Source organism: Urocitellus parryii, chromosome 2 (assembly GCF_045843805.1).
Source record: "Urocitellus parryii isolate mUroPar1 chromosome 2, mUroPar1.hap1, whole genome shotgun sequence".
NCBI lineage: Eukaryota > Metazoa > Chordata > Mammalia > Rodentia > Sciuridae > Urocitellus > Urocitellus parryii.
Window position 1 is genome coordinate 209,455,468 of NC_135532.1, and position 26,768 is coordinate 209,482,235.

Sequence of the window (26,768 nt, forward strand, 5' to 3'; positions counted from 1 at the left end):
TTTTTAATAAAAGAATGCATAATATTTTAGTTGGATTTTGAACTAATTCTGAGCGTTCAATTCAGAATAATCTCAGGTATAAAAGCTACAAGGTAAAGAAATGTTAAGTGAAAGAAAGCAGAAACAAAAGAACATGTATTGCGTAATGCCACTTGCATTAAATGTTCAGAAAAGGGTCAAACAATAGAGACAGAAAGATTAGCTTTTGCTTGGGGCCAGAAATAAGTAGAGGCATCAACTGAGATGTGGTATGAGGTAAATTATTGGGGTGATAAGATGTTCTGAGTTTGGATTATGGAGATGGTTAAACCATTTGGTAAATATTAAAGGCACTGAATTATATGCTTAAAATGAGTGGGTATGTAAATCATTTTAAAATGCAACATAAGGGAAGGCAATGCTAACAGTGATAATTAGGAACCTACTCAGGCAGAGAAAGTAGCCTATTTTAAGCTCTAATACAACAAAAGAGCCGAAATAATTACACCTTCATAAAAAGTGAGAGGAAGCCTAACAATGTTGTAATTTTTGTGGAAAAACTTTGAAAATATTTGCAATACACTCAAATTCAATCAATCCATATTTCTAAAATCTAATTCTAGAACCTTCAAGCAATCTGACCCCACAATTTACCAGTTGCTATAACAGTTGTTTGTTTAATGGAAAGCAAATACTTGATTTTGTCTCACAGAGACAAGAAGGAAGTCTCTTTGTTCATTTGGTTCACGGCTCAACAGGAACATTAACAGAAAAACAAAATCTAAGATACTAGCATCTACTTCTTGAAGAAGAGATTGTCACGATCCCCAGTTAAACAACTTACACGTAACAAAATTCATCCAAGTTAAATTTTGAAGCATTAATAATGTGACACTTGCCAGATCTTTAGTTAAATCTCATAACTACTGATGGAACAAAGGTATTTTTTTTTTTAACTTTCTATAAACCTAGCACTCTGTAGGCTAACTGAATCGAGTCCAGTTCTTACAATCATGGAGCTCACAGTCTCAGTGGTAAGCAACAGACAATAGCATGCAAACAAAGTACCCACTGCTAGGGCAACAGCTAGGAGGTTGAATGCTTAGTGTTTGTCAAATGAGATGGTCTAGAACAAGGCACAGACTAGACTGTATAATCAGGAAATCCTATTACTTGAAATTAGCTGTTGAACTGCTTGTTAAACCAAAAGGGGAAAAAAAATCAACAAGTTTCATAAGAAGCTGGGTTATTTGTTATCCAAAAAAAAAAAAAAAAAACAAAAACAAAAAAAAAAAAACCACTGTTATTTTTTGGGTGGCGAAGGCAGTGTCAATAGGGTAGACTGAAATTTCAAAACTCTGGTATGATACTTTCTTATATCCCAAGAAATTAAAAAATTTTAAAAAAGCAAATGAACAAACATAAACAAGCCAACAGTGGATTACCTCGGACCACCTCTTCCACGGACTCTGTGGTGGTGGTGGTGGTGGTGGCAATGCTGGTGGTCCTCTCTGTGGCCTCTTCATAGGGTTCCTCGGCCTCCTCCTCTCCCTCGTCACCATCCTCCACATCCTCGTCATCATCGGCTTCTTCTTCCTCAACATCAGCCACTTCCTCTTCCTCTGCCACTTCCACTACTTTGTCTTCACTGCAAGAACAAATAGAAACCCTTCATTGGAATAGTGAATTCAACAAATTTCAGGAAAAGAAACAACAAGAACAACCAGGAACTTTGGCAATTCCAGAGGGAACATGGCATTGAGGAAAAATACACAAAGCTCGAAGGCAGCAGGTCTGAGCCTGGATTCTAGCTCAGTAAGTGGCAAAGTGTTTTTCACTTGGACTTAGCATAGCTCTTCTGAGTTTACAGGGTTGCAAAAAGAGGGAGCCATGATTCCAATTCCATGACATTTTGCAAAAGGCAAAATTGTGGAGACAGTGAAGAGCTCAGCAGGGCTTGAGGGGATGGAGAAAGAGCAGAGAAGGCAGAGCATGAAGGCAGCTGAGGCTGTGGAACTATTTTGTATGCTACAGCAGCAGGGGCATGTGGCATTATGCATTTGTCAAAACCCACAAACGTGCAACACAAACGTGAGCACCAGTGTAAAATATGAAAACTGGTTCATAACTACCTATCAGTATTGGTTCAAATGTGTCACACTAAGGCAAAATGTTAAGGATTAGAGGAAACTGTGGTGGTGGGGAACCTAAAAGCAGACAGAGAGCCTTCATATCGTCCACTTAAATTCTCTAAAAACTTAAAACTGTTCTGAAAAATAAAGTCTATACAAAAAAAAAAAAGTGGTTTCAAAACTGAGCTTAGTGTGTTAAAGGAATTATCACTCATAACATCTATGAAAGAAACACACAGCACCTGCAATAGAATTAGATACTCAATGAGCACAGGTCAAAGAGCTATTGAAAGTTGATACTGGAAAGAGGAAGAAAAAAAATAGACTTAAATAAATGTGTAACACCCCATGGTCAGGGAAGCCTACTGAAATTATTTAGTTTGAGCTCCCTACTCCAATTGCTTATGATTTTGCAGAATATCAATATTTCATTGGTTCTAGAATTTTAGCAAGTACCAGCATTACCTTAAAGACTTATTAAAAATAACCAGATGCCCATCACTTCCGGAGCTTCTGAATCAGTGGATCTGGGATGAGTCCTGAGAATCTGCATTTCTGATAAGTTTCCAGCTGATACTGATGCTATGTATCAAGGGAACAACAACATTCTGAGAAACTTCAAACAAGCAATACCAAGAAAGATGGCAAAAGATAATCAGCAACTCCAAGTAAGAGTTGGAAGAAGATCAGAATAATACTTATGACATTAAATATCTATGCACTGACACACAAATGGTAAGAAATCACCAAGAATAAATGGCAAAAAAGGGACACATGAAAGAAAATTTAAAAGGCCTATTAAGAACACCCTCACCCCCCCCCAACCCCCATGAATATGTGTGTGCTTCTGCAGTCCTGGTTGAGAACATTTGAAAGGAGATAAAGGAAGATGGGAACAGAAGTGTGAGACAGGGAGAGTCTATCACATACCCCCTGGCAGGCAGGAAAGAGGCCCTTGATCAGAGCACAAAATCAATTCAGATAAAAAACCTGGATGTGGAGGAGATTTCCATGTCCCAGAGTATCTGCTGCAGGTCTATTTGAGAAGCACCATCTTAAAAGAATTAGCAGCTGCTCTGTTGTTATATGAATGCCACATCCCCCAACCCCTCAAGAAAAAAGAAAGTAAAGGGGAATTATTGCCCCAGAGCCCATTCTGGCCAACAAGGAGCTCACTGTCAGGGTAAGTGATAAGAACTGGGGTGACTGTACCAACCTGTCAGGAATTCTTGAAATTCAGCATTATGGAGGAAATCTGATTTCAAACATGTCAGAGGGGGAGAACAGTATGATGCCACCCATGGTCCAGGATGACAGAAAGGAAGAAGGTCCCAGAAGCAGAAAGGCTTTCGAAATTCAGCATATGACAGACAGCTACAAGAAATTTTTCTGAGATACACGGAGATGAATACAACACTAGATGGAATTTTCTGATTGCTTCAGAATTTAAAGGATTTTTTAGACAAGTTGTAGAAAGATATGTAAGACCCCCTCAGAATATGTGAGATTACAAATAATGCAAGCATAAAGGATTTTTATACAAGTCCTATGAAAATGTATGTAACTCCTCAAATGGATATTTTTCTAACTCTGATTAAATATGATGCAAGGATAATGAAAGATCACATCCAAAAAGGTTTGAAGCATTTGGCTATGGAATAAAAAGCAACTTTTTAAGCAGAATAATTTAATTGTGTGATAATACAGAGAAAATCTTGATCAGTTCTTTTCACATTTCCCACAAGACCATGAAGAAATACATGAGAAGAAGAAGAGAAAACATCGGCATTGACAACCAGATGGTATAAAGATTCATCTGCTTAGAGCTAAATGGGGCAAAATAACTGATTCCTTGATTGCCCACACAAACATTTCTGCACAAGAGTCTATTCCTTGAGGTGACATTTCAAAAACATACTAAACTTAACAGTTGCTTGTCTGGTTTAAACTTTGTTCTTCTGCAGAATCCCAATGTTGTGCTACTAGCAAGTGAAATAAAGATGACCTGAAGCACACCATCAGTTAGCTTACCATGTTTGGTCTCTTCATTCAATCAAAATTATATGCACAATACTGTTGAGTTCTCCAACTCAGGTGGAAAATTCAAGTAAAGCAAGAGAGAAAAATTAAATCAACCCAGTATTCTCTTTAAACCATGAACTTTGCACATGATCTTGAGCCATCACTGGAAGTAACAATGTCCAAGTATACAATCCAGGCCTGAGATAGCAAGCACTGTGTTACCAGAGGGGATGGAGAAAACATGACCCTGGACACCTCCAGGTGCCTCCCAGCCTTCTCTGTTATTATTGAATGTTACTCTTAAAGCTCCAAGCTGAAAAAAAATGCCTATGAAAACAGCTGTTTAAAATGATCTGCATTCTGGAATGAGTCTAGCCATGAAAAAAAGTGAATTACACGCCCATCAGCCATTACTGCATCTGCCTGCACAATTTACTGGCATAATAACAAGGAGCAGAGATACATAACAGTTCCACTGGCTGAGGAATTAAATTACTTGGCCTAAGAGAACTTGGGTCCAGTCTTATTACCATAGCTTTGATTTCTGGAATTAAATTTAGATGTTCATGAATTCAATGATCTATTCGAACACTGTTTAAAGCAGTAGCACACAACTGTGTTTTAATGATGCTGTTTCTTCCCCAAGAATTCCAAACATGCCAACATTCCAACTTCTAATTACAGTTTGTATGGGTAGCAGGAAACAGTGAAAGGAAAAAAAAAATCACTTTAACACCATCACTTCAAATGCCAGACAGTTGTTATGTGATGTGACTCAGGTGAGCCAGTTTTGAAAGCTGATCACAGTGTAAGGAAACTCAGAGGGATTGGTTCATAGAAATGTGAGGCTGAGCACCACAGAGCAGTTTCTCATGAACAACCAAATAAACTCACAACAAAACAGCCTCTTGATAACATGGCCAAATATTCAGATCACATTCATGAACTTTTAAAGGCTGTCAACTTGCAGCAGATGGCTTTTACAGGTTCTTAATACTAATTTTGAGAAATGCTTCTACAGAATGGAGAAACTATATGAAAATGCTGACCATCCCAAGAGGGTCTCAATGTAATAAGAAGGTCAAAAGAACATCGGTATGAGGAAATAAGTCACTGATGATAAAATTTTACATGACAGCATGCAAGATTTTTACTTGGGTGAAGGATAAACTGTATAACAAAGGTGAATCTCCTTTTATTTCCGAGTAGGCTGACCTTGATGTAATCTACTTGCAATTGCCTCTTGATAGTCCTTTTATGTAGAATGATTTATATACCAGTTTTAATTCCTTTTATTAAAATGATGCAAAGCAATTCACCATTCACATTTGTTGAAAAAGCCATAGGACATTACAGAAAAGACAAAATTATAAAGACAGTAGAAAGATCAGTGACTGCCCAGGGTTAAGGGGAAGGGCGAAATGACTGCTCAAGAACCCAGGGATTTTAGGGCACTGAACTATTCTGTATGATACTGACAGGCAGATACGTGTTATTTACAGCATCAAGAGTGAACCCTAATATCAACTATGAACTCCCAGTGACTGATAGGGATGTATCAATGTAGATTCATCAAATATAACAAATGTACCCTTCTGGTGGGCACGGTGATAATAGGGGAGGCAGGGGTACAGGAGACATTTCTTCACCTCCTGCCCAATTTTGCTCTGAACCTAAAACTTTGCTCCATGAAGTTTTAAAAAACGTAAAAAAAAAAAAAAAACTTTTAAAAAGCTCCATTTATTACTTCATAGTCTCTGTTAAGACTGACATTTTTTCTTCCTGTTGTAGGACAAACACAGGAAACGACAGAGGGAAAGCACCAATTCCCATGGTCATGTGGGCGTGAGCAATCATGAGACCTAGACTTCTGTATTATCGAGTGAAAAAAAAAACCAATGTCAGTTCCCCAAATCCAACAACCAAGTGGGGGGAAGCCATAAGGGGCCCTGTCAATAGGAAGCAGCTCACACCAGTGTTAGTTGCTAAGAAGCCAAAAAGAAAGCGGGGGGGGGGGGTGTCTTTGGGAGTCTCCCATCGTCAGAAATAGCGAGAAAATGAAGCAAATTTGTTTTTACAAAGATAAACAGATGTTTCTTGCTGCTCTGCATCAGCTCTTAGGACTGCCAGTTTTCCAACCGGAAGGTGCAATGGCTGGGTCACACAGTTTGTTCCAAAGGAAAGCACTTTGCAAAAGTATTGCTGTTAAAGTAGCAAGATCTGAAGTGCAGGAAATGTGAGAAAATGTAAAAGAAAGGAAGTTGGTTGTCTGAGGTTCCCAGGAAATGTTTCCAGATGGGGAGGGCTAAAGAAGAAACCCAATGCTCCAGCCTCAAGGCCACTTTAAAAGCCAGACTCAAGAGGACACATCTTCTCAGAGGATTTGTGTAAACTAAGAAAAACGGTAAACTTCTGGGAGGTAAACTCAGGGGAGTCATCATGGGAGGAGGGAGCTGGGCTCGGAGAGGACAATGGGAGGATTCAGGGGGTCCTCCACTGAGTCATATTGAATTTTTGAAAGTCCCCAAGCCACATTATTTGTGTTGTGTGACCTTCTCTTCATGCACATTAAAGATCAGTTAAAAGCTGTACAAGGGAGAGGATTCTCTGCTAGAGTAATGTTTCACCTTTCTCTTAGTAAATACTCATATAGATTGTTCTAGAATAAGAGCTCTTAACTGGTAACATTGTGGTTTTCACCATTAAAGGCACATGATGAACTGAAGGCAAAAATAAATAAAAGATTATGGTGTTATGTATTTCTCTAAAATCTATATAGAGATTCTTTTGTTGTGGTCTTAGTAACTTGGCTTAATACATTAAATAATATATCTTCTAAATTCATTATTTCAGTACTTCAGATATTTTGTAAATAAGTTTTCTATTGGAAGGGTTCAATCCATCGTGTTTTTATGACTACTACAAAAAGTTTTCCTCCTTTTAATGCTATAGGATTAGAATCTCTATGCATTGATAATACCATCTAAAAATTGATCCTATAAATTTCTCTTCAGAAATCCCTAGTATTATTATACAGTACCTTGCTTTCAGTAGCTTAGCTAGCTACCTGTGGTCAAATATAGTCTGAAAATATTAATTGGGAAATTTCAGATACAAGTAATTCATAGGCTTAAGCTAATTTTTATTATAGAACCTTCCTAAAACTACTCTAGTTTATTAGTAGTCATTGCTGTTAATATCTTTCCATTCCTGAGTTACACATTAAAGTTTTATCATAGGATGTATGTTTAGAAAAAAACAGTATACACAGAGTATCATCTAAGATCTCAGGCATCCTCAAACCATCTTAGAATGTATCCCCCATAGTTAAGGAGAAACCACTGAAACTCCTTGTCCTCACAGCATGTTTTATGCAGTGAGTATTGTCAACTGCTCAGTTAAAAGATCTCTGAAAAGCTGATGAACCTTCTCCTGATAAAGGCATAAGCCCTTGCAGCAAATGCTCTTTGTAAGTGACCCCAAGCCTCTCTTGACTCCCTTTGCTGGAGGTTAAGTACAAATACTCCACATCCCTGCCTCCCTGGCAGGTGGGAAGGACTTGCAATGGGACATTTCCAGATAATCAGATGCCAGCTACCTGCTTGGCCTTCTTGGAAAGTACTCTAGGATAGTTTTCATTTTCTAGATGAAAAGGTTCTTCTTCAGTGGCCAGAGCCCTTTGGTATCATTATCTTTTTAGTTTTCCATGTTTTTCCAATCCAGATGGGTAATAGTTATTTGTCAACTGGTGATAAACATCAGGGTGCAGCCAGTTAAGCAGACCAGTGGAAAGTGACTAACCTTTCTTTGTACCACTGTACCAGCCTCAGCTCCCCACCAACAATGACTGGATCTTCTTTTATGTGCAGCCAAAGTATCTCTTGCAGGGGGTTCAAAAGCCCAGCAGGTACCCCAAGTTAAGTATTTCTACTCTAGGAAGATAACAACTAGAGTGGGCACCAAAAATTCAAGACTAGACAATTATGGATGAGCTGCAGGCCACATCCGATCTGAAATTAGCCTTTATGGATCTGAAATTAGCCTTTATTCTCATTCTTACACATTTAGTGATGCTTGCTTATTCTGGGTGAGAGATTCTACACTAATTGCTGTATGAGTAACAGAGGTATTGCATGTTATATGCTTCAGAAATTCAAGGGAGAAACTGATTCCTGAGAGCCAGAGGCATCAGCAGATAGGATATGAAAGGTGGGTATAGGATGACATAGGAACATCCATTCAATGCCCAACCAGGAATAATAAGTAAGAAAATCTGACTACAACAGAATTTCACATGAGCATTGAGCTTTTGCAGTGAGATAGGTTAAATTACAGAAAACAACATAATTGAACATTTTTTTTCTTTAGTCAATGGACAGTTAAGCATTTGTGATTAAAGTAATATGCACAGATTGATAACAAGCAGAAAAATGGCAACATATCCATTCATCCAACCAACCATCAAACCATTCCATTAAAGTACTTCTCTATGCACACACTTGTCATTCAATCAAAGTTTATTGTGCTTTTTACCAAGTGTTAGGTACTATTTCAGAACTGAGGATACACAAGTAAACAAGAGCTAGCCCCACTTTCTTGAAACATACGTATTAGTAGAGGAGGAGCAAGATGAGCACATGAATTAAAAAATTATTCAAAAGGGTAAATGAGGCAAAGGTGCTAGTGAGCAACTATAATAGATTATTTGTGGGAACGGAGACAGCATCTCAAATACAGTGCCCATGGAAGAGCCCTAAGAAAGAGTCCTGAGAACAGAGATAGAATACTGAGTCCGGTGCTGAGAAAACAAGGGAGATCCAGATCTGAGATGCCCAAGAGGAAGAAATGGCTGCAGTGTGATTTGCAGAAGGCCTTGGGTAAACTGGTAGCACCTGGATAGAACAATACCAAGGACTTAAAAAGAGCATACTACAGGGACACAGCCACATCAATGTTTATAGCAGCACAATTCACAATAGCTAAACTGTGGAACCAATCTAGATGCCCTTCAATAGATGAGTGGATAAAAAAAATGTGGCATATATACACAATGGAATATTACTCAGTGATAAAAGAGAATAAAATCATGGCATTTGCAGGTAAATGGATGGAGTTAAAGAAGATAATGCTAAGTGAAGTTAGCCAATCCCAAAAAGCCAAATGTCAAATGTTTTCTCTGATACAAGGAGGCTTATTCATAGAGGGGTAAGGAAAGGGAGCATGAGAGGAATAGATGAACTCTACATAGGGCAGAGTTGTTGGAGGAAAAGGGAAGGGGCATGGGGTTAGAAATGAGGGTGGAATGTAATGGTCATTATTATCCAAAGTACATGTATGAAGACACGAATTGGTATAAATATACTTTGTATAGAATCAGAGATATGAAAAATTGTGCTCTATATGTGTAATAAGAATTGTAATGCATTCCGCTGTCATATATAAATAAAAAAATAATTTAAAAAAATCTCTTTCCCTCCCCTCCCTCCCTCCCGCCTTTCTTTCTCGTATCTTAGTACACAGTCATGGTAAGATGAATATTTCAGCAATGGAGAGACAGTCAAACTAACACCCCTAAGACATGATAAGACAAATCCAAGGACTGGATAGTTCATAGGGAAATGGGCACGGCTTCTTTTAACAAGTTGTTATCAAGATATAAGAAATGCCACAGTGAATCCTAAGAGTTAAGGGCACAAGGACACTGGGCCTAGTGCTAGATAAGATCTGAAATAAAGAAAAACAAATTGTGAAGAACATTTTTGGGAACAAGGGAAAATCTGACCATGAACTTGATATCCAATGATATTAAAATTATTGGTTAATATTGTGAGTGAGATGGTGTCATATGGGCCCTGCGGGAAAATGTTCTCAGATTTCAGAACACAATGACATATTAATATGCTTGCTGTCTGAACTTTTCTTTAAAATATTTTGGCATCATATAAAGCACATTGAAGGGGCACAATTATATCCTGGCAAGACTTTTAAATTTGGAATATAATTACAGTAAAAGGCTAAATTGCTTTTTTAAAAGACTATCTGGGAGGCAAGAAAGGCCATCTATTATCAAAAGTAGATTTATGAGCCAACCAGGATTAAAGGAGAAGTGCTTAAGGTAATAGAAAGTTTGTAATCTTGATATGCAAAACACAATTTTGGTTAATCAGATGCTAGGCCAGAAAACTTTGAATGAGCAAACTCTCCACATCCAAAGATTTATGTGTTGATAAGAGCAGGCAATCTATCTATCTATCTATCTATCTATCCATCCATCCATCTGGTTGGGAGGTGGGAATACATGATCTTTAGCCATTTATTATATATTGGCATGCTGAATAGGTTCCAGGGTCTGCTCCACATTCTAGGGATATTGCAAGGTATAGAAAAAATTTCCTGTCCTCGTGGCACTTACATTGTATACGAAGAGAAAGATTGAGAAATCCAGGCAGAGATGTCATATGAGCATATTCCAAGATGACAAGTGATAAAATGGGCAGGAGAGGGTGCTGCTGGGGTGTCCAGAGATAGGGAGTTGGGGGGTAGGGGTTACTGCAGTTTTTAAAGAGGGCAGTAAGAGAAGATGCCCTGGAAAAGTGTCATTTTAGCAAAAACAATGTGCCTGGCTTCCTTTTCCACTGTTTACACACATGAGAACTAATATAAATTGACAAGAAGTCTGTGAGCTAAACAGCTATACAGCCCACCAGAAAGTCACAAGGCAAGAAATGAGTCAGACCCTTTTTCCTTTGGAGGAACTTGTTGAGGACCTGTTGTTCCTTAGGTAGAAGAAATGCTGGCTACTTCTGTGAAAACCTAAGTGGTTCTATTTGGAAAGCAGTAAGAACCTCTGCTTCCTCTTGTAGCACTTAGCAAATACCACAGTGACACTTGTCCTGCCCCAAATTCTTTTCTTTATCTTCCTTCCTTCCTTCCTTCCTTCCTTCCTTCCTTCCTTCCTTCCTTCCTTCCTTCCTTTCTTCCTTTCTTCCTCTTTCTTTATCTATCTATCTATCTATCTATCTATCTATCTATCTATCTATCTATCTATCTATCTTGCAGTGCTGGTGATTGAATCCAGGGCCTCTGGTACATGCTAGGCAGTACTCTACCACTGAGCTACATTCCCAGTCCTTTTTATTTTCTATCTTGAGACAGGGTTGCTCAGGCGATCCTCCTGCCTCAGCCTCCCAAGTTGCTGGCTTGACAGGTGTGTGCCACTGTGCCTGGCTATCCCACATTCTCAAATGGGCCCCCTTCCTTGGAAGAAGTAGTTACATCTTTACCTCTCATCCTTATGTGGTACAAAATAAGGGGGGGGGGAAGCGACACTGTGATTCCACATGTTTATAGCCTAAGGCTTCCTCACTTCTTTGTTCTGAGGGCTTGAAATAAGCACAAAAGTATTTTAAATTATATCGTAAAGGCAGAGGCAAGCACAGCCTATTACCATTCTGTCATTAGGGTTTTGGGTTAGCCAAAACATTTAGAAGAAGTGCGTTCTGGAGTGATAAAAGTTTTTGTTCATTTCCCACTAGTGAGCCAACCTCTTCCCTCTTTTGACAAGCCCACTTTCTTGCCTTGGAAAGTATTTATTTTTGAAACATCTATAGTTGATGGCTGAGAAATTTTGGAGTTAAAATACCCAATGTCAACACTCCTTGCAAAATGTAACCATCGTAGAAGAAAAAAGGCAGTGAAATGCTTGTGGCTGTGTATTTCTTTTTAGATGAAATCCCTGACAGCAGCTGCTTTTATGACTTATTTCCCCTTCCTAAGAAAAGATCATAATTAAAAACATAGTGATCCCCCTTATCCAAACTTTTACTTTCCATGGTCTCAGTTATCCCCGGGTGACCAGTCCTAAAATATTACATGGATAATTCCAGAAAGAAATAATTCATAAGTTTTAAATATCTTTTTCTTCCTTCAGCATATTTTGGTAATTCTTCTATTTTATTTTTAGCCATTGTATATCTGGAAAGCAATTTGTTGAAGGAGTACTAAGCGAACAGGGAGGTAATAAATGAATAGAAAGCTCCAGAGAAGAATATGTGAAAAGGGGCCTTGCGGACAGAGGTCCCTGAAGGTAAAGAGGTGAAGCATCTGCAGGAATTGCCAACAGCTCAGTGTGGCTGGAGAACAGGAGTGGGCGTGGAGACTGAGCAGAAGGGAGGCCTGGCTCCATTCCAAAGAACTTCACTTTAAAGGCTGAAGAGTTTGAACCTTAATCTGCAAAGATGCAGAGCCTAACAGAAAAGCTGTATGCAGAAATGTGGCAGGATCAGTTGTACTTCAATAAGCACCAGCTGGAGGGAGCAGGGAGGACAGGCAGGTGAAGGAGTGACCGGTGGGATGGGGAGAAGGCTCCTGTGGGCCATAGCCAAGGGGAACCAGGAACTGAGAGCTCTGATAAAATAACCTAAAGGGGGGCTAGGATTGTGGCTCAGCTGTAGAGCACTGGCCTAGCACAGGCGGGGCCTGGGTTCGATCCTCAGCACCACATAAAAATAAAGATATTGTGTTGTGTCCATCTACACCTAAAAAATAAATATTAAAAAAAATAACCTAACAGGACTGGTGACCATCTGGATGGAGGGAGTTAGTGAGAAGATGAAGCTGATGCTTTGAGGTGGCGAGAAGGAGTAGAGATGGCCTAGTGGCATCATGGGACACAGCAGGAAGAATGGATGGCTCAGAGCAGAAGTTACTGGGTCAGCTTTGGGCATGATGAATTTGAGATGCTGTGACATACTACTGGAGAGGCATCTGGCAGACGGCTGGAAATGAAGGGCTAGAAATTTGGGCCACAAATACACAGATCTGGGAGGCATGGTTTTTCCATTTTTCATGAACTAAACAGCTGCACATTTTTGTTGATTAAAAAAAAGAAAAGAAAAAAAAAAAAAAACAACGAAAAAGCTACCCTTCCTGAAAGACCAGATAATAGACCAGATGGCCACTCACTCTGTGCATGGCTGATATGTCCTGTAAACACACAATATCACGCATAAGGAGAAATGGAAGCCAGCCTTCTGAAGTTCATCCCCCGCCTGCCTTCCCCCTCTTCTCTTCCCACAAGGATATTTCAAGCCTGCTTCCCAGTTGAGGGATGGATGAGAGAAATTTCCTGAGAAGGTGTTTTCTAGTATCGACTGAAGAGCCTAATCAGGAACATTGTTTAAACAGAATGTGTGACCCCAAGGGATGCCTGAAATTGAGGTTGATACCGAACCCTAGATATACTATGGCCCTTCCCCCCAAACACATATACCTAATATGAAGTTTAATTTATGAATAAGACATAGTAAAAGAGTAACAATAACTAATAATTGATAGGATGGAGAAATTATAGCAATGTACCCTAATAAAAGTTATGTGATATTTCACAGCTTCTCTTTGGCAAAACAAAATTGCCAGCATCTCTACTTGGTGCTATTATTAAGTAAAATAAGAGCTATTTGAACACAGGCAGTGTGATACCATGGCTGTAGTTCTGAAAACCGAGATGGCCATTAACAGGCAGATAGTATACATAGCGTGGACCTGCTGGACAAAGGCATGATTCATGTCCTGAGTGGAATGGAGCAGATGGCACAAGATTTCATCACACTACTCAAAACAGCATGCAATTTAAAAATTATGAATTGTTTAATCCTGGAATTTTCCACTTAATATTTTCAGACTAAGGAAACCAAAACCATAAATAAAAGGAGGCTCCTCTATAAGAAAAGTCATGCATATACTGAATACATGCCAGGCGTTCTGCTGGATGTGAGGCTCTATAAGGAAAAAAACGGTCCCTGTCCTCAGAGCATACATTCTACTGGGGGAGAGAAAGACAAGGAGCCAACAAAATACTGCAACATGTGACTACTGTCAGGATGGAAATAAATACCCACTGAGATCGAGACTAATAAGGAAAGGGTGTGTTCTTTTGAAAAGGATGATCGGGGACATTCATCCATCTGAGACAAGGACAGCCACGCTGAGGCTCAAAATGGAAATAACCCCCCAGGATCCTGGGGAAACCATCCCAGATGGGAGATGTGTCTGCCCTGGGGCGGGGAGAGCTTGTCACATGGACTCGTGTGATGCTGAGTCATCAGGGGAGACAGAAGCACAGATGACACTAGAGAATGAGGAAGGAGCCGCGTCGAGAGGTTATAACCCCCAAGAACACAGATAGAGCAGTCACAGATATTCTGACTACTGTACAGAGGAAGGCTCAGAACGCACATGAGGTAACAAGTTTCACAAGGCACTTCTGAGCAATGGCAGAGATGATGGTTTCTAAAGGCTTATTGACCTTATGGTGCTTTACAATGGAAATTTCCACCCTAGGAATGTTTAGATTCCTGAGATTTGTGGGTGTATCTGTGCTGGTACCCTGACTGTAAAGATAGAGGGGTAAGAAAAGTACTACCTCATTTGCCTGTCACCAATACTGATGACAGAGAAAAAGCATTTAAAAGTTATGGCCAAAGACCAGAGATGTCCTAAATACAGCACCTGAAAGAGTGGTCTACACAGGGATTTACCAATGTCCATGTAGGGAAATGTCCTCAAATGGAAAAAAGTTAGAAAGCCTATCTTTCTATGAATGGCCCATGCCCAAGTGTTGTTAAGTGAGTTTTGGCACCAATATGAGTGGTACACGAGGCTGGACTGGATATAGAAATGCTATATCTGTAGTCTTAGCCTCCTATTCCTCTGTGATTAATTCTATCATCATTAAATTACATTCAATGCAATGTTGCTATCCTGGGATTATCTTGTAAACACATTTTCATAAAACCAAAGTGCTTCATTACCACTTCTAATATGTGTACAAATCCTTGGCTCCAATTTTCCAGTAATGGTAGCTATAAAATTCTCCTGAGAAGCGCTTGAGGCTAGCCTATTAACATAACATGCCAAGGATGTACAGTGGGAATGAGCAGCATATTCCAGTAGGTATAGCATTAAAACTTTCACACATTTTCTTACTTATTGGTAGAATTAAAGACACAGCAATTCTTCTCAAATTATTTCTGGAATATAATTTAAATATAAAATTGAAGATCCTGAAATATAAATAGAGAAACTGAAAGTACAATGACTTTATTGCTATTTGAATAGCTATTGAATATCTATTTAAAATGTCCAAAAGAGCCCAAGTCAATTCTTCATTATTTTTATAGCCAATTTCCAATTATAGGAAATTCGATATTCTAGTATTTTTTGCTTCCCTGAAATAAAAACAAATGAACTTTTACATATTTAAATTTATAAAATAAGAATGTCTTTGTTTACCCAAACTTATTTTAATAATGTTCTCAATCTCATTTAGTACAAAAGGGCTTAAGGAACCATTATCTATCATTATTGATCATAATAATTACAAAGCCCACAATACTTTTAAAACACCTAATTAAGAAGGGAACACGTCTTAATAGCCATGATTATCAAACCAGAGGTGGGAGATTCGTCACTGAACTCTGGGGAGGGCTTTTATATTAGACAGTGTGAGAGAATGTGTGGGCAAGTGATTTGACTAAGAAAATTCCTGCCCTACACTGGACCTCCCCCACCTACAATCCTAATCTCTGCATGATAAATAAGTCCACTGCACATTTTACCAGTTCAACCTATTTCTGCATCTATTATTTAGTATTTCTGAAAGCAAACACTGTGAATAGGTTATTGCAAGTTTTCCCATGTTAGAGATAAACAGGCTCAGGAAGATACATTAGGTTTAGAGCACACTTTAAACCTTCAAAGCATTTGAAAGATCATCTTATTTACTAACAAGACTTCTTTCCTTTACTCCTTAGGTACCTTCAGGCGGCTGTGGTTTCACTAAAATGAGAGTAAGTTCAGCTTTTGCAACTTTACATTTAAACCCTGGACACACTAAAAATGTTACAAATGCTGTTTCAGTTACTACTTGGGAAAGATTTTATTTACCTCCAATCTAAGGAAAGTTTTGAAGGTCTAAATTGTTTTCTAAATGACTGACGTCTTTCTGAAACAAATAGGTTCATTATAATTTTGTGGAGTTTCCTCTAATAAACTCCTGGTGCTACTTGTACCATAGGGTTCCAGCAAGGAAAAAATTTTTTGACATAGCATGTTCATATATAGAGGTTGAGGCCAGAGTACAAGAAATAATTTTAAAGATCATTTTTACATGAGACAATTTCGAATCCCACTTAAACTAGGGGATTTACAATGAAGATGACAATATCCAGATGTTGGTTTTAACAAGAAATTAGTGTTTGTGCCAGAAACAGGTAAAATCACAAAGATCTATATTTTCTTCCTCTTTTCCTACCATCTTGTAACTTGGGGAATGTGTACAGTTTGATTCAAAGATGGATGAAAAGAGGCCTTGCCTCCATGGCTTGAGATCCCTTGCGATGAATAATCTAACCCTCCAAATAACTGCTAAATGCATTGTGCCTCAGTACTTCTCATTCAGCATGATCTTGTTAAGGGCAGCTTTCTCAGTAGGCACAGCTTCCCCGCCAGATGCAGCTCAGATGGCAGCGACCCAGCCCTGCACTGCCAAGGCATCTCCTCTCCCAGCCATCACCTGCTTGGAAACCCAAACAAACCCCACTGGTTTGGCTTCACATCTGTAATCTGGTTAAGGCAGTTAAAGTGTTTTGTTTTTCTTCCTGACATATATGAGGTCCAAGTTTATTAAATACAGAAATTCAGCATTTCTAATAAGACCTCAGAACTGGCAACCAGTTTCCCCAAGAGAAAAAAAAATGCAAGCTTCTGCTCTTCCCCTATTCATCATTTTCAAATTAATTCCCGAATTTCAGTACAAGAGTCAAGCAGACTCCAAAACTGCTAGAAGATGCCAACCCAGCATTATGACAGTTGCTTCTCAAAGCCATGAGCTGTCTCACCAAGCGCATTCTTACTCATCCACTGGCAATGAGTTAAAGCTTTAATTTATCTTCTGTATGACTCAGTTTGTGACCCTCTAAAGTTAAGTATTTTTCTCCCTTGAGCATTTAATACTACTTTCTTAAACTGCAAGGCAAAAAAGCAGCTGCAAAATAATCTATTGAAAGAATGTCAACTCCAGAGTCACAAATAAGGAGATACATGGCCAAATAAAGCTTCTCTCTTTGTTTCTCTCTCATTCAATTTTAAAGACAGAGAAAGTACTGACCCATGAATAGACATAAATTCTCAGACAGCCTGAGATCCCCTAAGTAAGGCTATGAATGTTTCAGCATGGCTGGCTAACTAGAAGTCAGAATGTACGTAACTTACTACTTGACTCAATGACAAGTTTTCACATACTTAAAACAATGTATTTGCAAAATGCACCTTCCATAATATCATCTGTTTTTTATATTCTGAGAAAAGTTCTTGGAACACAGAGACCATATGTTATGGTTTGGATGTGAGGTGTTCCCCCAAAAGCTCATGTGTGAGAAAATGCAATAATTTCAGAGGAGAAATAATTGGATTGTGAGAGTCTTAACCCAATTTGTGAAACAATCTTTGATGGGATTAACTGAGTGGTAATAAGAGGCAGGTGGGGTGTGGCTGGAGAAAGGGCCATGGCTGTGGGGTATATATGATGTATCTGGAGCTGGAATATCGCTCTGCTTCTTGATCACCAAGATGTGAGGTGCTTTCCTCTGCCACCCTCTCCCGCCTAGATGTTTGAACTCACCTCGGCCCCCAAGGAATGGAGCCATCCTTCTCTGAACTAAGACCTCGGAAACAGGGAGCCCTCAAAGAAACTCTTCCTCCCCTAGAGTTGTGAGGGTCAAGATCCTTTAGTCACAACAGCAAAAAAGATGACTAAAACACTATAGTTTCAAAGGTTTTCAACGGTGCCACTCACAAATCCAGACTTTGCAAGATCCTTCTATGATGATTGCAATGACCCTGATTGACGTTTTTACTCCTTGAAAAACGTGTTTGTTGGTGGGACCGCAAATTAGTACAACCGCTATGAAAATCAGTGTGGAGGGAGATTCCGCAAAAGACAAGGAATGGGACCACCATATGACCCAGCTATTCCACTCCTTGGTATTTATCCAAAAGAATTAAAGTTAGCATACTATCATGACACGTTCATACCAATGTTTACAGCAGTGAATCTCACAATAGCTAAGTCATAACTTAGGCCTGGGTTTCTGTCAACAGACAATGCATAAAGAATAGGTGATACACATACACAATGGGATTTTACTCAGCCATAAAGAAGAATAAAATTATGGTGTTTGCAGGTAAATGGATGGAGCTAGAGACTATCCCGCTAATGAAATAAGACAGACTCAGAAAGGTCTCATGAAAATAGAAGGAAGACCAAGGGAAGGGAACAGGTCAAGGGAGAAGAGGAGGCTTGGGGGACGAACAGGGGGAATGAAATTGATCAAACTATATTATGTGCATATATGAAAATGAATCCAACTATTACACATAATTATAATACAACAATAAAAACAATAAATACCCATCGTACCAAAATGACAAAAACAGTTTCAACTCTTATGCTGGGTTCTGGGGTGTTACAATCCGGCAACGGTGACACAGATGAACAAATTTTGAAGATATCATAAACACAAATTAGAGAGATAAACGTGAAAGCAGTAAAAATACATGATAATAGCAGTTGAAACTGAAAATCTAATATTTTAATGTCAACTAAATAAAAATATATACATATGGGGGAGGGAGGAGAGATCAGGCAGAAAAACAAAACTTATTATTAGTCAAATTATATGTGATTCTCCCTTGACCCCAACCTTGTGAAAAGTTATCATACTTTTAAGTATTTTTTTTCAAACTATATGTAATAGATGTATATTTTGAATGAAGACAGAGTCTCCCATACTACTAAATGCATCAAGTATTTCAAAACATGATTAATGCCTTCCAGAAAATATGCTGACATCTGTTACAGTAAAAAAGGACAGTAATAACACTAATGAAAGGAACAATATTTGGTATAATGGTAAGCATTAAGGAAGTAATCAGTACAAATAAGAAGCCTTAATTAAAATCCATTGCATTTGAGCACATTTTGATAATGGCATTTTTTTTTTTTTTTTAGCTACAAATTCAGTTACTAAGGTCTGTTATGATCTCCATCTTACAGAAGCTGCACTGAAAGACAGACTCTTATGGTGGTTGCTTCTCTATCCATATCAGATCAGAAGGAGGTCGAAGCTTGAATGGAAGATTTCCTTAGAAAACAGTAATTTCTCTGGCATTCCAATGCCAAAGAAGCCTCCAAATCAGGAGTTCTCAACAACTATGTGGGCTGCCCTGCTCACTGTAGGATGGTTAGTAGCTTCCCTGGTCTCTACCCACTGGGTTCCAGAAGAATCCCTCCCTGACGGTGACAACTAAAATTGTCCCGTAAACATTTCTAAAGATCCCTTGAGCAGAAATTGTCCCAGGTTGAGAAATACTGCTCTAAACCAATATTTACTCATTTCCTAAATCAAAGAATGATTGCCAACAGTTAATGGAGTTGAGCTAGTCTCACAGTTACAAATTGTACTTCCGAGACTTTTGCCTACAGTTATTTTTTATTAAAGAGCCCCAACTTCACACTGGGGAACAAAAAAGACCTGCTAGTTCAAATAGGAAAGTTATTATGAGAAAGGACTTTTATAATAAAAGCCCAAAGAAGGGAAATCTTACTATTACGAGTAATTGCAATTTCATTTTCTTCTATTTTATTTTACTTTTTGAAAAAAAAAAAATGAAAAGACATTTAGGCAGTCACTACTGAAAAGGTATCAAGAAATTATAAATTTTCCTTTGATTCCAGCACTTTTTTTTTCCTTCACTCTTTCTAGTTTTAGAGATTCTTGCAATTTTACTTAAGAACTGCATGCCTGGAATGATAGTCCTTAATTTTGTTTTGTTTTAAAGATCAATTAGTTTTGATTATATACCAGACCGTGAGCTACCATGAAGGTGTGTATATTTGATATGAATGCCAATTAAGTCAGCTCAAATATTTGTTAAGCATCTAAACTGTATAAGGTTATGCCACGTGTTTCTATGTGTCAAGTCACACAGGCCTCATCATGAATACAAACTCCTGGTAAGTAGGATACGCTGTTAACCCTTGAAATATTTTCTGTGTTCACTCAGCACAATTTTACCTTTTTGCTTCTGGGAAGTTCCAACTACCTGTAAGAGGAACTGATGTTTTTGATTTTTATTCTTTCTTGAAGAAAAAAGTCAAATCAATCAAATAAAACTTTATGTTGTAATTACAATATAAATCCAATGAACTTTTCATGTATCAAAGATACATTACAGATCTTCATATTTTTATGCTTATATTTTACAATATTTTCCTATTTCTATCATCCCAGGAAGTATTACCTATCTCCAATTGTGATAATGAAGACCAAATAGTGAAAGAATGATGGAATTGTCCAGAAGGATGATACAATAAGGAAATTGTCACATTTATCACTGTGTTCTTAAAAGTAATGCTTCATCTTTCAAGAGGGTATTAGAGAAGCCTAGAGGTTTACATTGAATACAGCTGCAAATCGGAATTTTTCTTCATTTTCCACATATTAGAAAAAGGGAAAAAAAATGGACAAAGGAGACATTTTCCAATTCCTGGATAAATCAGAAGATGAATGAAACTGATTATGCAAGTGAAATCTCATACCATGAGTCTCAGATCAGGGTGTCCCAGATGAGCTTTCCCAAGCTCCAGAACTGAGAAGTGAGCAAAGCATTTCCAAGAACTAAAAGGAAATATGATATTCTCACCCACTCAGTCATTCAACAAGGACAACATCATTCAGGATTTTGCAACAAAGATGCGAACATCTGCTGTTAAAAAGATTGTGACAGTAGTTTTTCCCCCTTTTACGATGTTAGCGCAACAAAATCTATTTGAAGTAGTTTAGAAGCCCAAGGCAGTGGTGTCTATAAAGGCCATTAGAAGAAAAAAAAAATCACACAGAAATTGGTGGTTGGGGATTGCTTAATCTACAGATGTTTATAAATCCAAAATAGAAAATATTTTAAAATAATGAAGAAAGCAGTTTTCTCAACAAAACGACCAGCAAAATTCTAGAAGTGTTAGATTTTTACAATAATTAAGTGGAACTGCAAGAGCAAGGAAAGACTAAGAAGTATGGTTAGCTACAACTGAATAGAGATGCTTACATGAAAGTTGGAATCATTATTTATAAAACAGACATCCTCCAGGTTCATGTATGGAGGATGATTCAAAAAGATATTATTCATTTCAGGGTTCTGCACCTTGAAAACTAGGAAAATATGGAATAAAAATCTAGGCATACCATATTTAAATTATAATTTAAATTAAAAGTTATTACGTTGCCATATTAAAATTTCTAATAAAATTACTTCCCACTATCCCCTCATTCTTAGTTCTCTAAGTTGCTTTCAAAAACATTAAAAAAAAAGATCCTCCTCATAATAAGAATAATATTATAAAGGGTCCATTGTACTCAGATTGGTGCTGGCTTTCCTGAAGTAAAGAAGCTTGTCCTATCTGTCCCTCTGGCAATCCCCAGAATTGCTTTAGTTGCCTAGGTACAGTGGGCACAGTCATTTATAAAGAGCTCCCATGTGCACACCCCCCACACACCTCCCCCCACACACCCACGCCTACAAACACACACTACACATCCCCTACACACACACACACTACACACACACACACCCACCCCTACACCCACACATACACACACCCTACACACAGCCACACACAAAACTGGAGGGGACCCTAACAAAAGAGAACTCTCCTAAGTTATCATCACAGCCTTGAAGGAGGGAGTAGCTAGATGAAATCAAAAGTAATCATTCACCTATATCTGTCTCACCCTCAAAAAAAAAAAAAAAAAAAGGAAACAACATGATCATCTAATTATTTGGGAAGATAGGTCAGGTTACCTCTCAGCACATTCTCACTAATGCTTGCAACCCTAAAAATTACTGACTACATCATTACAGATTCTGTTTTGAAAAAAAAAAGAGGTGACTGAGCACCTGCTACAAGAGATGGGTGCTAGAATAAAACAATTAGAGGATCTTCCCTTCCTGCGTTTGCTCTGAGAGTTCAACAGCCCCTGGGGGACCATGTGGTTCTGAAGCTACAGTTCCTGGTGGGGGAAAGCTCAGCCCCTGCTCCCCACTCCCAGAGATACACTGGAAGTGCGTGTCTGCTCTTACAAATTAGCTTTCTAAACGAATTTTCCCCATGGAAAAAACATTTAGCCATGATGCCTGAAATCTGTGTACTATTACTGTGAGCTACATTACTGATTGCATAAGTAGGCATTTTGAGAGGGTCTGAGAAATTATTATATTAGAGAAATAAAAACTCAGTTATTTAAAAATAATTTTTTTGGAACAAAACCCCCCGTTTATCTATATTAAAAGATTTACCTCCTTTTGAATGAGGTCCTAAAATAGAGCTCATTGCCACAAGGGCTGTTTCCACAAATGCTTGATGAGCAATAGCAGAACACTGGATTCTCTACAAAAACAACCCTGATTATCTACTAGATAACAAATTACAGTAGACTGTGTATCAAATTCCATTCCATGAGGGTCAGAGTTCCTCTTTGTTTTTTCCCTCCTCAAGAATTGTCATACGAAGTCCCCTGAGGATAGTTTAAGTCAGTTGTGCTCAATTCCTATTCTGAATCTACCTTTCAAGTGTCACAAGGAGAGCTAGCTGCTCCTGAAACCAGGAGGCTGCTGGCTGGGTGGAAGCCCAGGTTCCTTGAGGCTGGGTGATGCAATCCCTCTCTCACTTTGCTCCTGCCTCTGTCAGAGGAGAAGGCAGGCACACCTGCCCACAGGGCTACAGGAAAACAGGTTCGAAAGTGACGCAGGTGACCCGATGTCTCAATTACATTACACCCAAACCCATTCTTTCTTTTATGTTAGAGACACAAACATGTAAAAATAAAAATTAAGTAGTTCAACCTTGAAGTATATAATTGGGCTATCTAAACCATGTGTTTGAATAGAAGGAAAAAGAAAGAATGATTAAGAAAAGATCAGGTTATGTAGGGCTACACAGTCCAAGATGCAGTGTTACTAGGCACTTGAAATGTGGCTACTTTGAGTCCAGAAGGGATGTTACAATAAAGACCTGGGGGTGGGTGGTTGTAGTGCAGTAGAAAAGTACATGCCCAGTTTAAACTCTGGCGCCACAAACCAACCAACCAAAAAAAAAAAAAAAAAAATTCTGGATTTTAAAGATCTAGCATGAAATAAAAGAAATAAGAAAACAAATGTGAACTATCTTAATAAATTTTTCATATTGGTTAAATGCTGAAATGATATTTGGGATATAGTGGATTAACTAAAAACATTGTTGAAATTAAATCCACTTTTCCTTCGTACATTTTTACAATTGGCCTTAGAATAAATAAAAGTACACATGTCACTCACATGATATTAGATAGGCTGGGTAATGGTGGCACATGCCTGTAATCCCAGTGGCTCAGGAAGCTGAGGCAGGAGGATTGCAGGTTCAAAGCCAGCCTCAGCAATTTAGCAAGACCCTAAAAAACTTGGTGAGACCTTGTCTCAAAATTAAAAATATAAAAGGCTAGGGATGTGGTTCAGTGGTAAAGTGCCATCAGATTCAATCCCTGTTTTTTTTTTTAAAAAAAAAAAATCCTATTAGATCTGTGATAAAACATTGGGAGGTTCTGTATATCCAATGATGAACCACCAAGTCTTTTGATAAATACACTATTCAATTTGTCTTTTGATAAATACACTATGCAACTGTAGTTTGCATGCTAGAAGATAAAGAAATATGACTATCATTGGCAGGTAAGTTAGGGTACAATAAATATTATAAGAATTCAAAGGTAGACTTGTAAAGGAGGTATCTTTTCAGGTTAACATCAAAACACATGTAAAATTTTGATAGGTCATGATCAGGTATCTTGATCATACATTAACTCCATTTGAGGAAAAAGGAAAAACATCTCAGAAGGAACAGAATGGTTAAAAACAAAAGCTTTCAGAATGAAAAGGCCACACGTTATAAGGTGTCAGTAAACAGAATGAGGTATGTGTATAAAGTTGACAATGCAGGTTGGGGCCATGTAATATGGAGTTCTGCGTGTCTTGCTGGGGAATTGGCTTCTTTTGTTTGTTTGTTTGTTGGTTTGGTTTTTTTTATTTTTATTTTTTTGATGGTACTGTGAATTGACTCTAGAACAAGGGTTCTACCACAGCAACTTAGCACATCCCCAGTGTTTTTTTTATATTTTATAAAAATAAGTTACTGAGGTTGGTCTTGAACTTGGGATCCTCTTGCCTCATCCTTCCAAGTAGCTGAGATTACAGGTGTGCACCACCACACCTCAGTAGATTTTTCTAAAGTTAAGGAAGCCATCAAATATTTTCTGCCAAGTCCAACAGGATTGATAGTGCACAGCAGAAAGATGGTGAAAGCAGGGAGAATTTTCTGGAAAGGGAGTGGTAGAAGGGAGGGAGCAGGAGTGGTATTAATTCCTCATGGGAGTAGAAGTCAATCAATGAATGAACCCTAGAGGCATGAAAACAAGAGCAACAAGGTAAACACAAGGAAGAGAAAGTGGGACACTGATGGTGTAAGGGGTAATAGAAGAAATTTGTCTAGTAGACAATAAATGACGGTCTGAATTCAGGCAGTTCAAGAACTAGCAGGTTGGTAGGTAGAGGTGACAGAACCAATGAGACCAAAAAGACAAGGGATGCGGTGCTCAGGCGTTCAGGCAGAACATAATGACTAATGGGAAGACAGGAGGCAAAGAAGGAGGTACGGGAGATACTGAAGTAGAGGGAGAGACCTGCTCATTTTTTCAACAAACCTTTAACTGAGCACCCACCAAATGCCAGGTACCTTGCTGCACAAGTTCACAACGGGTGGCTATGAAAGGGTCAGGAGTAGAGGATAAAGCAGAATGATGCTGGGAACCCAGGAGAACGGCTTGGATCACCTGGCATGTGAAAGAGGAGAGTTGTCAAACTGTGATACTGAGGTGCATCTAGTGACATCGAGATCCCAGCTGATGTTACAGCAAGAATAACAAATGGGATTAGCTGGTAGGGTTACATGACTTGATACCTTAGAAAACTCAGAAGCAAGTAAGAGAGAAAACAATTTCTTCCAGAAATTATTGGAGAAACTGACAAAAATATGTTTAGAAAGTGTGAAGGGTACCAGTAGTCCAGGACGTTCTGTGGAATGTGTAAAAATGGTTATCCATTGATTCCATCCTGGTTAGAAAGATCAGAAAAAAAAAAAACAAAAAGAAAAGGAAAAAAAAGAGGACAATGGATTATTATAAGTTGGAATAAATCAGGATGATAATTATGAGGGAAAGGTGAAATCCAGTGGCACCTGATGCGGGTTTTAGGTGTAAGATCAGAAGATCATGGTCAAAGAGGCAGGTCAAAGCTGCACACCCCAAGGGAGTGCTTTTCCTGAGGGATGACAGAGTCCACAGGAGGACTGCATTGAAGGTACTGAAAATGGAACAGAATAAAGGTGACTAGGAAGGCCCAGACTAGCATCTTAACTGAACACTAACGTGGATGGTGATATCTCTGGAGACAATAGGAGGTAGGTGGCCCTAGGACCCCATGTGCCTGGGTCTCTCCTGTTAGGACTGTGGTCCTCATGTCTAGATTGGATAGTGCACTGCATTGTTTCTGCAGTAGTAGGTAATACAGCAAGTTAACAAACAAACAAAATCCACACAGAAATCAACCAACATCCTTTAGTTTGGTGTTTGTAACAATGAGAACAGAGGAGGGGATAACCAGGGAGATGGATATCACAGGAGGTCCAATCACTGACAGAAATAAATAAATAATGGACCGAAAGTTAGAACAGGGAGCTGTGTGAATCTATTTCCAGGAGCAGTGAGAAAACATGTAGGCAGAGAAAGGGCCACTGGTTAAGTGAGTTTCCTAAGACACAATGTTAGTAACACTTTCAGTTAAGTAGTAAGTTGGAAAGGATAGAAGGAAGAGATCAAGACCCATCGAGATTGATTGTTAATAAAAATGAGTTTTTATAAGGCAGATGAAATGTGTTATGTGAGAACAGGACCTGGCAAAGGCCTATCCCTCTCCGAATCAAGCAAAAACATTCATTTTTATTCATTTATTTGGCACTGAGGATTGAACCCAGTGGGGAGCTTAGCCACTGAGCCACATCCCCAGTCCTCTGTATATGATATTTAGAAACAGGGTCTTGCTAAAATGCTTAGGGCCTTGCTAAGTTGCTGTGGCTGGATTTGAACTCGCAATCCTCCTGCCTTAGTCTCCTGAGCCGCTAGGATTACAGGTGTGCGCCACAGTGACCAGCTTGCAATTTTTAATTTTCAAAGTCCCCCTGTGTAAAAATGATCATAAATGACAGGTCACCCATGTTGAGCAGGGTTATGAGTATTTATCCAGTGCCTTAGCATTCTAAGCAGCCACTGAGCTTTCCTGGTTTACTCGCCTTTCTCTGGATTTATTTACTCACTACCAACAATTTGGTAATGGGTAATAACCAAATCAAGAATCCAGGGTTGGGGTTGTGGTTCAGTGGTAGAGTGCTTGCCTCGCATGTGTGAGGCACTGGGTTCAATTCTCAGCACCACA

General features: G+C 38.7%; 1 protein-coding gene across 6 annotated transcripts in view; it reads right to left on the reverse strand.

Annotated features, from left to right (window-relative positions):
- Window positions 1–26,768, reverse strand: part of App (amyloid beta precursor protein) — a 240,611-nt gene that overhangs the window by 106,942 nt on the left and 106,901 nt on the right. For all 6 annotated transcript variants that reach the window (XM_026396151.2, XM_026396150.2, XM_026396149.2 and 3 more), the window contains exon 6: window positions 1,425–1,627. In XM_026396151.2, coding sequence (XP_026251936.1) covers window positions 1,425–1,627 — 203 coding nt within the window. The remainder of the gene's footprint in view (window positions 1–1,424; window positions 1,628–26,768) is intronic.